At 37.1% G+C, this 13,564-nt stretch overlaps 1 protein-coding gene across 2 annotated transcripts in view; it reads right to left on the bottom strand.

The window, feature by feature from the left end:
* Positions 1-13,564, bottom strand: part of NDST3 (N-deacetylase and N-sulfotransferase 3) — a 176,892-nt gene that overhangs the window by 109,424 nt on the left and 53,904 nt on the right. For both annotated transcript variants that reach the window (XM_035030334.1, XM_035030335.1), the window contains 2 exons: positions 12,830-12,917; positions 4,623-4,777 (listed from right to left, as the gene is read on the bottom strand). In XM_035030334.1, the coding sequence (XP_034886225.1) occupies positions 4,623-4,777; positions 12,830-12,917 (243 nt within the window). The remainder of the gene's footprint in view (positions 1-4,622; positions 4,778-12,829; positions 12,918-13,564) is intronic.

Here is a 13,564-nt window from a genome sequence, read left to right as displayed (position 1 = left end):
ATGTTGCTTATATCAGCAAGTCTTAGACTTCTGAAAATGACAAAATTAATGTTTGCTGTGTTGAGAGAGTTTTTAGTGCTCTCCATTAAAAATTGAGACAATGTTTACACACTCTTACATGCTGTTTACCATTTTGTTTATATCCCGTGATGGAAAAAGGAGGCTCTTCATCTCACAAGAGTTTGAAAATTCTATCAGAACATTTTCACAATATTGGTATGGAGGACTATTCTCATCTTCTTGACAAAATGTCAATGGATGGCCGTGGTGCACTTGAAACTGCGTATCTGTTTTGGGCAGTCACTGAAATTCAAAGACAAGTATGGGCTCCTAATGCTATCCGTAAAGTGTTTGGTCTTCCATATCCTCAAGAAAAAAATGTATTTTATAAATTCTAACCTTGTACACATTTAAGTAAGGTACCATGGGGATTGACTACCCAAACATCTTGGCTCTGTCAGTTTATATAGAGTATGACTCCATAAGTGAGTCCAGTACTCTGAAATGCTGAGTAACCAAAAAGCTAAGTTATATGGCCAGGTGGCCGGCCTAGGGAGACATAACCCTTACTCTTGTTACCACAGATTGACAACCACAATCTCTTATGCCATTTTAGGGTGAAATATGTTAAGGATAGGTATGTGATAAATAGAACTATAATGTGTAAGAACATATAATACAGGGAACTATAATGTTTAAGGACTATAATGTTGGGAAAGGCATATATGTGGGGAAACCTCAAAGTTGAACTGTTATATTTCAAATCAATCATTTCTAGTTATGGGGTCAGGACCTTAAATCTCTGGTAAAACATTTTCTGTTTGTCAGGGGAGCAATTATATTTTAGAGTTTTTCAAAATCATACTTAAATTAACCAGTGTTGTGTATTTTAATTCATTTTGCACACTGGGCTAAGTCTACAATTAGTAGGATTTGCTTAGAAACATGATTTGATGGTTTTAGAATTATTCACAATATAACTTATGAACATTGTAATATCAGCCTTATGGTTTTCAAATAAGAAAAAAGGCTATAATAAATAAAATATATTACATTTCAAATCCTTTTTGAGTGGTAATTTCTGTTGCCTTGATCATTTATGCTACAAATACTTATTGAGTTACCTTCATGATATAGGAACTGCCATAATGTGATGAACAGAATATAGTTCCTTCCCCAAGGCACTCCCTGCCCAGGGTGGGAGAATGCTGGGTAAATAGACAACTGCCTCTCTGGAGTCTTCCCATGTGTTTGTGTACCCATTAGTATTATTCATAGAAACATAAATACTGGTGCACCTGGGTGGCTCTGTCGTTAAGCATCTGCCTTCAGCTTGGGTCATGATCCAGGGTCCTGGGATCGAGCCCCGCATTGGGCTTCCTGCTCAGCGGGAAGCCTCCTTGTCCCTCTCCCACTCCCCCTACTTGTGTTCCTGCTCTTGCTATCTCTCTCTGTCAAATAAATAAATAAAATCTTAAAAAAACAAACAAACAAAAAACAAATGCTGTATTGGCTTGTGAATCACCATATACCATCCTGCTGATTACAAGCACATTTTCTTGAATACTGTACTTACTAGGACTTTTACTGTAAATTTCCCTGTCAGGAATCAGAAACCCTTCAGTATAAAACAGTGTATCAGTCACATGAATGTTTCATCACTATAACATATGTGTTTGCAATGTGTTTAAATGGTTTTCTTCTCATTTCCATTACCTTCCTGGCTCGAGTCTTCATTACCTTGTCCCCACATTATGGTCTCCTACCTGGTCTTTTCCCTCATCCTCATTGCACTCCAGTTCTTACTGACATGTAAATCTTATCCTTATTTTAGGTGTTCCGAAAATCCTATTTCCATAAGTACATTTTCCTGGACACTTCCTGTGACACTTATTTCTCTGAACTGTGGGGTTTTATATCTGTACAGTTTAGCACCAGGTCATGGAATATCTCATTTTGTTGGAGGATTGTTTTATGTGCATATTTTGCCTTCCTGGTATAGCAAGAAGCTCCTTCCAGAAGAGGGAGCCATGTCTTATGAGCTCTGACTAAACTGTCATATAGGTAAGTCTTGTGAGTGTCTTGTGAAGTTTTTCTTTTTTAAATTCAATTTAGTTAACATATACTATAATATTACTTTCAGGGATAGAGTTTAGTGATTCATCAATTGGATACACCAGCCAGTGCTCATGAGATCGAGTACCCTCCTTAATGCCCATCACCCAATCACCCCTTCCCCCACCCACCTCCCCACCAGCAACCCTGTTTGTCTGCTAGAGTTCAGCATCTCTTATGGTTTGCCTCCCTTTCTATTTCCATATTATTTTATTTTCCCTTCCTTTCCCCTCTGTTCATCTGTTTTGTTTCTTAAATTCTACATATGAGTGAAATCATATGGTATTTGTCTTTCTCTGACTTATTTCGCTTAGCATAATACACTGTAGCTCCATCCATGTCATTGGAAATGGCAAGATTTCATTCTTTTTGATGGCTGAGTAATATTCCATTATATATATGTCTTCTTTATTCATTCATCTGTCGATGGACATCTGAGCTCTTTCCATATTTTGGCTATTGTGGACGCTGCTATAACCTTCTGCCTCTCTCTCCTGCACCTTATCTTCTGGGACCCCTATTACCCAGATATTATTTCACTTTATGGGATCAGTGAATTCTCTAAGTCTCCCTTTGTGATCCAGTAGTTTTCTTTCTTCTTTTCAGCTTCCCTATTTTCCATCATTTTATCTTCTATATCATTGACTCGCTCTTCTGCCTCATTCATCCTTGTTTTTATATCCTCCCTTTGGGACTGCATCTCGGTAACAGCATGTTTAATTTCGGCCTGACTACATTTTAGTTCTTTTATTTCTACAGTAAGGGATTCTCTAGTGTCTTCTATGCTTTTCTCAAGCCCAGGTAGTATCTTTATAATCATTATTTTAAACTCTAGTTCAGACATCTTACTTATATCCATATTGATTGAATCCCTGGCAGTTAGTACTACCTCCTGTTCTTTCTTTTGGTGGTGAATTTCCCTAGCTCATCATTTTGTCCAGAAAAGAATATAAGAAAGAAAGAGAAAAAACAACAATAACAACAACAGATAAAAAACAAACAAACCAGAAAAAAACAAAAACAAAACAAGAAAAAAACAAGAAACAAAACAAAGCAAAGAACTAGACTGGGTGTGTTTTGGTCTGCTTGTTAAAAGAAACGAGATCCCAAAATAAGAAAGAAAGAAAACTTATATATATACAAAAATAAAATAAAATACAATGAAAGGAAACAAAAATAATATATATAACATATATAAAAATAAAAAATATAAAAGAATAAAAAATTAATTGAAAAAAATAAGAGAATAACTGAAAAAATAATACTGAAAGACTAAAGAATAATAATAAAAAACAACAACAACGAATGCTATATACTGTTTTCCCCAAGAGCTGAAGCTTTGCAGGCCTCTATGATCAGTAAACTTGGTGTTAGCCAGTTGTTCCTGCTGGTCTTCTGGGAGAAGGGCCTTTTGCACAGATTCTCAGGTGCACTTGCCCTCTTGCACATGTGCCTCTCTTGCTAAGGAGGCTGGGCTGTAAGCAGCTCCGGATTCCACTCTGGTGCTGTTTTGTTCCCTGAAGGCTTTCAGCACTGATGGGTGGGATGAATATGGCTGTCCCCTGCTCTCCAGCCTGGGAGCTGAAAATTCGCACTCCCCCGCTCTTCAGTGAGCCCTCAAAGAAAAGTAGTCAATCACTCTGGTCTCCCTGGTTTCTGAACTCTCTGTTCACCCAGCCTGTGACCGAGCGTTTTTATCTCAGGCACATGACTGAATTTCAAAACTCCAAATTTTAAGGATTCCTGCAGTGCGAATCTGCACTGTTCCTCCCCGGGGAGAGAGAGGGTCTTGCCATGCTTCTGCCTTTTGCTGGACCACTGTCAGGAAAGCGGTCACACGACTGTGCAGCGGTTTGCAGTTTATGGCAACACTGAGCAGAGAGCTGGCACCTAGACTCACTGTTCTCAGCTGCTTCCCCACTCCTCTGCCTGGGAACTCTGCTGCACCCAGGCACCCCCGTTCTTCTTGTGACCCCAGGGATCCTGTCACAGGGATTCCACCCCACTTTACCACCTGAGCACCTTTAAGCCCAGGACATCCCTCACTGTAGCAGACTTCTAAAAGTTTCAATTTTGTGTTCCGCTGCTTACAATACCTTGTGGTAGCCTCCTTAAGCAGGCTCCCTCCCCTCCACCGTATCCTCAGATATATCACCCCAGATTCGAGTCTCTGCACCTCCTACCTTCCATAGAGTGGTCGCCTTTCTACTCGTAGAATTGCAGCATTTCTTTTCTCAGATCTCTGATTGATTTTGCAGGTGTTCAGAATGATTTGATAACGACCTAGCTGTATTCGAGGGACCAGGCAAGCTTAGGGTCTCCTACTTCTCCACTATCCTAACTCCATCCCTGTGAATTTTTTTCTTAAATTAGACCCTCAAAGCACTAGGCATAGTATTGAGCATGCAATACAAATTCAAAAGTCACATCATGAAAGGCTGCAATACCAAGTTGTTCTAATGCCATTGTACACTAGCTCAATGTAATATTCAAAGTGAGTTACTTACTAAGGCAAATTTTTTGTTGAGAATCATCTGCTCCACCAAAGATGACTCATTATGGAAGAGGTGGGGTTGCATATGGCTCCACATATGAGGAAACCACCAAAACTCATCCACAGACCCCAGAAGATGGTCATCCCCTTCATCTTCCTCTTCAGTTCCTTCAGGGGAAAAAGATTGTTAATTCCAGTTACAGTGATTATCTGCCCATCCATCCATCCATCCATCCATCCATCCATCCATCCATTTATGTACTCGCATATATGTATTTAGAAGACACCACTTATACTTTCTTTGATCATAGAAGGCTTTGAACATGAAATGTAGTAAAGAAAAACCTATTACTCAGGGAAGAACCAGAGACTGTGACAAAACTCTTTTAAAAGTTTTTCAACATGAGACATGGGTATAAAATTACTGCAAAATGGAAATACACAATCATTCCCAAGGACATTAGAACTCTTTCAGTGTCTTTGTATAATCTGTAGTTTAGAGAGAATGGGGAGATAAGTAGGAAATGGAATCAAGGGAATGTGAATAAAGAAATGAGTGGCAGATCTCCAGCAGCAGGTCATTCTGACATGGGTTATGACACCACAGTCACAATAAAATAATTCCATAATTTATTTGGGTTCATCATTGGCTCTGAGAAGAAGCTACTCAGTATTTAGTGAAAACTAAGGCATAAACAAGGAGGAAAAAAGGAAATGTAAGAATTGTTATTTGGAAAATTAGAGAAAATTGAAGGGAAGAAAGGAGAAAGGATGAAAGAGGCTGGAAAGTGGTAAAGTCATAGTAAAACAAGACAAGCAGCTCCTTGGTGGTACTCATGTTTCTCATGCTTGTTCTTTCTCTCATGTTCCTGGAAGCAAATTTCCCGTCAAGAAACTCCTATTTCCTTGAGAGTCAGCCCTGTTGTCATTCTTCTTATTTTTCCTATTTGGACATGTTTTATTTCCTCCATTTTTCCTGACCTGCAGTTTAGTTGAGTGTGGGAAATTCCTCAATTTTCTTAACTTGAGGGGGGATAGGACTCTCTCGGTTTCTTTACGAAAGCATGAAATGAGAGCAGTAGAGGGTGCCTCACTACTATCCTGGCATATCAGAAGATGATATTAATCATCACAAAGTTAGGCAACCACACTTAAATTTCAGCCACAACACTGAATCTAACAAGCTCCTAGAATATAGAATAGTAGGTTCTTCAAATGATGTTCCCTCTGTGTGGAGAAAATATTCTCTCATATTTCAAAAATTTCATTTTTCTGGGGACTCAGTCAGTTAAACATCTGCCTTCGGCTCGGGTCATGATCCCAGGGTCCTGGGACCTAGTCCCGCATTGGGCTCCTTGCTTGGTGGGGAGCCTGCTTCTCCCTCTGCCTGCCGCTCCCCCTGCTTGTGCTCTCTCTCTCTGAAAAATAAATAAATAAAATCTTGAAAAAATTTCATTTTTCTGATATGACTGGTTTCAATAGTGCCCTACAGGCTACAGATGGAGGGTAGACTGCTCCCCTCGCCCAGCCAACTAAGCCCAGTGCCTGTCACTACTGCTCTTCTCTTCATTTTCCTGAGAGAAGGAAGGCAGAGCCCACTGGCAGGAAAGAATCAGATCCCTGTGGTTTACTGGGCAGTGAAAGTGACTTACCAAAGATAAAAGCATGGCATGAGGCAGCACAGGGAGAACAAGGATTAGTAAGGTAGAATGAGTGGAATCACATAATTCTTCAAAAGGACAGATTTTAATTTCACTTTTATATGGTTAAATACTCTGCTGATATGAAGAAACTTTTTTCTTTATATATAAAGGGCACCTTTAAATTGAATCTGTTTTAGTTCCCTAATATTTTTCTCTTCATCACACGTTCATGTTACCATAATATTGTGGAACAAGCAGAGCCTTTAGAGTTAGAAGTTTTTAGTTTATTTGTAGCTCCCAACACATTTGAATTGTGTGATTGTGGGCAAGTCACATAACCCCTTTAATGTCTGTATTTATGTAGGTAAAAGACAGATAGCAATACCTATTTTATTCTTTTGGGGAAGGAAGTGGCACTATAATCCTGGCACATATTGGGTAATCTAAAATGCCTTTTTCCTTTCTTTTGATGTTTTCTACTCCTGTTCTCCTTGTGTCTTTTGTGGGTCTCCTTGAGTTTTATTTTTTTCCATGATAATACTGCATGACGGTGTGGTGGAAGGTCTCACCTGGGTGTTATGTGGCAGATGGGACACTGTGTTCAAGAACTGACCACACCATATTAACTGACTAGCCTGACTAGTGAGTCACCAGCAAAAGCATTCTTGGGGCTTCTGAGTGATTATTTTACAGTTCAAGGAAAACTTCTAGAGAGGAATACAAAGGAAGAGGAATATATGGATTCAGGATTTAGAATCTCTGGTGACCCCAATCATTGCAGGGTCTTGGGCCCTGCTACCTTTTAGGTGATAAATATGGTGGCCATGGTGAAGAAGCATTTGTTACATTGACTGGTGATGCTTCCATATATGGTTTTTTTGACATAAGGATGATGTAATCTAGTTTCCCCACAATTAAACTTCTCTACTTACACCCAAGAGACTCTCCTCTTTCTTAACATTTTGTATATCCTCAGGATACCATATTAGTTAAGATTACCATCAGTTACTTATTGCAGTTTTACTTTACTTTGAAAAGAGGCATAAGTCTCTTGGGGTTTCCCAGTAATCAGTGCATTCCCGACTTCCACTCCTCTGTATAAACTGAATGTGGGTAGAGATGACATTTCCTAGATTGTGAAAAGTCACCCCTCTACTGCTTTAAATCTCTATCCTCTGCCCCCTATAACTTCTATCTTTCCCTGCATCTTTCTTCTCATTTCTCTTTTGTTCATTTTTCTAGTTGGACTTCACCCAAAGTTTCTTTATCAGGACAGTGGAAAGGTAGCTTTGGAAGGATAGTGCAGGCATTTGTTTTCCTTTCCTGAATATCATGGTAAAATCTGCTATTAAAATATTCATATATTTGAATCACACAGGAATTAGACAAATGATATTCGCCCTCTGATAGATTTATATAGATTCATAGTAGGCATAAATGTATGCCTTTTCCTTTTTCTTTATAACTCTTTCTGATCTGATTTCATTTGATCCTACTTTGGGGATGTTTTCCATCAGAATTAACTATATTGAGAACAAGTGTCTATTGCTTATTACTTTAAACATTATGATAAAAAGCAATTGAAACATAGCTGTGGTTGGATGCCCTGGGTACTTGCCACCCTTTTATCTCCTGACTTTGTCCACCTTTGTTAGAACTGAAGGAAGGGAGAACTAGAAGTCAAATTCCTCAATTTTAAGTTGTTACAAAACTACACTGAGATCTTATAAAGTTATTGCAAATTATTTTATTATGTATCTACTTAAATAACTTATGTCTCTTCAGTATTTTATCTTGTTTTTCCTACCATAATATTTAAAATCATCATTGATTGAGACTCTACCTTTTGTCAAGCATTGTGTTAACTGTTTTATAAGCATCATCTCATTTAATTCTCACTAAAACCCTATGAGATAAGGACCACTGCTAACTCTATTCTTCAAATAAGGAAACTGATATTTGGAAAGGTGAAATAATTTGTCCCATGCCACTGACAAGGTTGGGACAGAACCGCATTTCTTACTGGGAATTTTTATTTTGAGTTGTGGGAGGTGCTCAAGTAAGGAAAGAGGAGGAATCTTTCAGAAACAACAAGGAAAGACAGCAACTGGCTAGAGTCATTGTTTAACATTCAGCATTGGACAAAAAGTTGAGTTGCCAGGAGTATTTTCTTATATTTCTATTATGTTTGGCAAAGAAAGCTTTTAATTATTCTTAGTATTTACAGTGCTTTTCTTTCACAATACAACATGGTCAAATTTTATTCTCCAACCTATAAATTCTAACCCAGATTAAACAACCCCAAATTCAGGGCCCTTAACTCATTAACTGACCAAATTTGGAATGTAGAAATAAGATCATCATTTACTAATTCAATATAACATTGCTCTTCACACTGTTAATTAATTCTGTGATTTAGTTAGAATTTACCAATATTGTTGGTTCTCCATGATTTGGGGAAATATACAAACCTAAAGAACCTATAGAAGAGGGGAAGGAACCCTTTGCCATTCAGCTTCCTTTATCAAGGATTGCCAATTAAGCAATAAAAATCTAACGCATAAAACTTGGGTTCTGCCTGACCTAAAGTTAAGACTATTTTTGACACTTAACTAGCTATATGACCTTGGGCTCCTCTAAGTTTCTACATTCTTTTTTTTTTTTTCTTAAGATTTTATTTATTTATTTGACAGAGAGGTAGAGAGAGAGTACAAGCAGGGGGAGCGGCAGGCAGAGGGAGAAGCAGGCTCAATAAGCAGGGAGCCCGATGTGGGGCTTGACCCCAGGACCCTGGGATCATGACCTGAGCCAAAGGCAGACGCTTAATGACTGAGCCACCCAGGCACCCCAGTTTCTACATTCTTATCTAGAAAACAAGGTAACATATTCTTTAACTCCTAGGCTTCATTGAAAAGGTGCATGAAAAGTGCTTAGCTAAGTATCTACGATAAGGCGTTGTTCACTGAAAGGGAACTATGATTTTATTTCCTTCATCTCTTTATGTTTCAAAATGCACAAACCCTTCAAAAACTAAAATATATCAAACAAGATGGAACCCTCTCTGGAAAGAAAGTCTTACTATTATGATAGTGCTATTTTTCTCCTTCCCTTCAAGATTGAATAAAATGGAATTTTTAATAGGAAAAGGAATTACTCATTTAGAAAGGAAGACAATGCAATTCAATTAAACTTTACAATTTCTCATTCTGAAAGATTCAGAGTATTAAATTTTACATCTGTTCCCACTAAAAAATGATTGTATTAGTTTTAGATAACCCTAGCTAAGTTTTTATAGAAGCTTTCATATCATGCGCAGATAAGAGCCCTTCAAGCCTTGGCTTTGTTCTGTGTTCTACTTTCCTTGGCTTAGGTATTGCACATTCTTATTGTTAGCTGTGGGAAGTGCCCAAGTAAGGAAAGAGGACAAATCTTTCAGAAACAAAAAGGAAGGAGAGCAATTGGCTAGAGTCATTCTTTAGCATTTAGCATTGGGCAAAAAATAAGTTGCCAGAAATGTTTTTTCCTATTTCTATTATGTCTGGGAAAGAAAGTTTCTAATTATTCTTTTTTTTTTTAAAGATTTTATTTACTTATTTGACAGAGAGAGACACAGCGAGAGAGGGAACACAAGCAGGGGGAGAGGGAGAGGGAGAAGCAGGCTTCCTGTGGAGCAGGGAGCCCGATGCGGGGCTTGATCCCAGGACCCTGGGATCATGACCTGAGCTGAAGGCAGCTGCCTAATGACTGAGCCAGCCGGGCACCCCTCTAATTATTCTTCATATTTAGAGTGATTTTCTTTCACAATGCAACATGGTCAAATTTTATTCTCTGACCTTGTTTCATAAAATACTAATAGTTAAAATAAAAGTGATTTTATATTCACTCAGTCATTTGTTCATTAATTCATTTTCAATAGCCACTGTCCTAGTTGCTGGTGGTGCAATAGTGAAGCCTTCATGGAGTGTTTGTTTTATTTAGTAAGGGAAGAGAGCCAACAGATAAATAATTTAAAGACAAAGTGCATTCAACACCCATTCATGACAAAACTCTTAGCCATTTAGGAATAGAAGGAAGCTTCCTTAAGCTAATAAAGAGGGTCTGGGGCACCTGGATGGCTTAGATGGGGAGTCTGCTCTCCTCTCACTCTGCCCCGCCCCCCCGCCCATGTGTGCTCTCACTCTCAAATGAATAAATAAAATCTTAAAAAAAAAAGTGTCTACAAAATAGTCTATTGAAAGAATTCCCCTTGAGAATAGGAAAAAAATCTACTGAAAGATTTCCACTGAGGTCCAGAATAAGGCACGAGTGTCACTATGACCACTTTAATTTTGTACTGGAGATCTAAGCTAGTGTAATAGGGAAGGAAAAAAAATCGTAAGGCTCAGAAAGGAGGAAGGACAATTTTTTTTTTTTTTAAAGATTTTGTTTATTTATTTGAGAGAGAGAGAATGAGAGACAGAGAGCACGAGAAGGAAGAGGGCAGAGGGAGAGGCAGACCCCCTGCTGAGCAAGGAGCCCGACATGGGACTCGATCCCGGGACTCCAGGATCATGACCTGAGCCGAAGGCAGTCGCTTAACTAACTGAGCCACCCAGGTGCCCAGGGACAATTTTTAATATCCAAAAATTACATGATGTGTTGGTAGGAAATCCAAAAATAGTGTATAAACTATAGAAATAATAAGTGAACATAGCAAGATTGCTAGATACAAGATCAGTACACAAAATCAATTGTGTTTTTACATACCACCAACAAAGAAATGGAAAATGAAATAAAAATAAGACACTATCAAAAAACTCCACCAAAGAATAAATCTGAAACCAGTAAAGTTTTATCAAGTGTAATTAAAGATGACCTAAATGTGCTCAAGGATTGGACGACTCAATATTTAGGATGGCATCTCTCCCTCAAATTAATAGATTTAAGGCAATCTTAATCGAAATACTAGCATGTTTCTTTGTGGATACTGGTAAGCTGAAATTTATATGAAAATGCAAAGGGCCAAGAATTTCCAAGGCAATCTTGAAGAAGATGAGCAAAATTGGAGAACTTACACTGGCAGATATTCAGAGTTGACATATGGTTATATATGTCAATGATGATACTAAGGTGTGGTGGGAAAAGGAAGGTCATTTCAGTACTTGGTGCCAATTAGATATCTTTATGGAAAAAAGAAGATACCTTTACCTGTATCTAACACATACACAAACATCAATTCCAGATGGATTTCAGATTTATAAGTTTTAAGAATGTAGGAACATATTTTTTATGATCTTATAGTATTCAAAGATGTCTTTAAAAAGACACAAAAAGGTGACCACTAAAGGAACAAAAAGTTGAACTGGACTACATGAAGTATTTTTGGTCATCAAAAAACACCATTAGGAGTATGAAAAGACAACCCACACAATAGGAGAAAGTATTTGCAACATGACAAAAGGCTCATTAAGAATATATAAAGAAAAAAAAGAATATATAAAGAGTTTCTACAAATCAATAAGTAAAAGCATACAACCCTATAGGAAAAAAAAGTCTCAGATAGTTCACAAAGAAGATATCCAAATAGCTAATAAATACATGAAATAAGCTCAATTTCACTGCTCATAAGAGAAATGTACATTAAAACCATAACATATCTCTACATGCTCACCAGAAAGGCTAAAATTAAAAAGACAAATAATATCAAATGTTAGTGAGAATGTGGAATAACAGGAAAACTCATATAATGTTGGGAATGTAAATTGATAAAACCATTTTTGAAAAACTGGCATTTTCCTACTAAAGTTGGCCATAAGTGTGCTATATAACTAAAAATTCTACTTCTAGTTGACAGTCAACAGAAAAGAATAGTTATGTCCTCTGAAGGACAGGTACAAAAATGTTCTTAACATGATTATTCAAAAAAAGCTAAAGACTAGGAAAAAACCCAACCATCTACATTGGAAAGGAATGGAATAAAGAAATTTTGGTATATTCAAACAATGGAATGCTATAAAGTAATGACAATGAAAGAATTACAACTATATATAATATATATAACTATATATACAACTATATGTAACTATAATATCTGTAAAAACAGAATAATATTTAACAAAACATGTGGCTATGGAAGAGTCCATACTGTGTGATTCCTTTTATACACATCTCAAAGCCATGCAAACTAGTTGTGATATTAGAAGTCAGGATAGTCGATTTTTTTGAGGGAGGCTAGTGACTATGAGGAAGCACAAGGTGGGTTGCGGGGGGGATTTGGTACCCTTCTTTCTCTTGATCTGCATGCTGGCTTGTGAAAATTCACTGAGCACTACACTTATTACTTATGTACTTTTATCTATGTAAATTATAGTTCAGTAGAAAAGGAAAGCCATTAGGCTATTATAACATGGTGAGTAAACTTTCAAACCATCAACATTTTGTAAAGGTTAAAAAATGATAATTAAGTGGAATTGAGTAATATGAAGAAAATAAAAGTGGAGAGAGACATGGAATGTGGGAAGTTATGAAAAGGGGTCACAATTTTTAAGTAGAGTAGTCAGAGAGGCCTTATGAGAATAATTAACCTCCTTTTTCTTACCTGTATGGTAAAATTTTCCTGAAAACCCCAGGTTGAACGTAAAATTTGTGATTTGTGCACGCAAAAGGTTCTGAGTGTCAAGCAGGGCCTGAAATACACAGTTAAAAAAAACCACATTATCAGGTTAGAGAATGGCATTGAGAAGTTTTAAAAGATATCTTCCTTTTGCATTCAAGGGGTAAAACTAGTCCTTTATTACATGAGAGAATTAAATGATGGAAAGTAGTGTCTTTATCACTTCACAACTAGAGAGATGCTTTCAAGATTACGTAAACATATACATATATTTATCCTTTAGCTTGCAATAAATCAGCAAAAAGTGTCAGCTAGAAAAAGGAAGTTACATGAAAAGTTTATTCTGCATATATTAAAGGAATTATTATCTAGTACATAAAATATATCTCCTTTCACTTCTCAGGGACATAGATCACCAACTGTCAAAAGAAGGACACTCTTTAAGTGAAACTATGCAGCAACGTATGTTGAAAGAATCATTATTATTTCTCAGATAAGTCTTTGGTCTTCAAAATCCAAGACTTCAATCTTTGAGTCTTAGATTTCCACAAGATAGTGACTGTTCTTCTAAAGAGGATATCATGATAAAGTACATCTCTAATTTGGCCTTTCATTAAAAAACAAACAAACAAAAACCCCTACTTCTGACAGTAAAACTCTTTTAAAACAGGGTTTTAAATGTTACATCTTATAAAGTATTTACCATGCTATGAATTTTTA

This window comes from Mirounga leonina, unplaced genomic scaffold, assembly GCF_011800145.1.
Source record: "Mirounga leonina isolate KUSES-001 unplaced genomic scaffold, KU_Mleo_1.0 Mir_357, whole genome shotgun sequence".
Lineage (NCBI taxonomy): Eukaryota > Metazoa > Chordata > Mammalia > Carnivora > Phocidae > Mirounga > Mirounga leonina.
The sequence above is the reverse complement of the archived record's forward strand: the minus strand, read 5'-3'. Positions and strand labels throughout refer to the sequence as shown.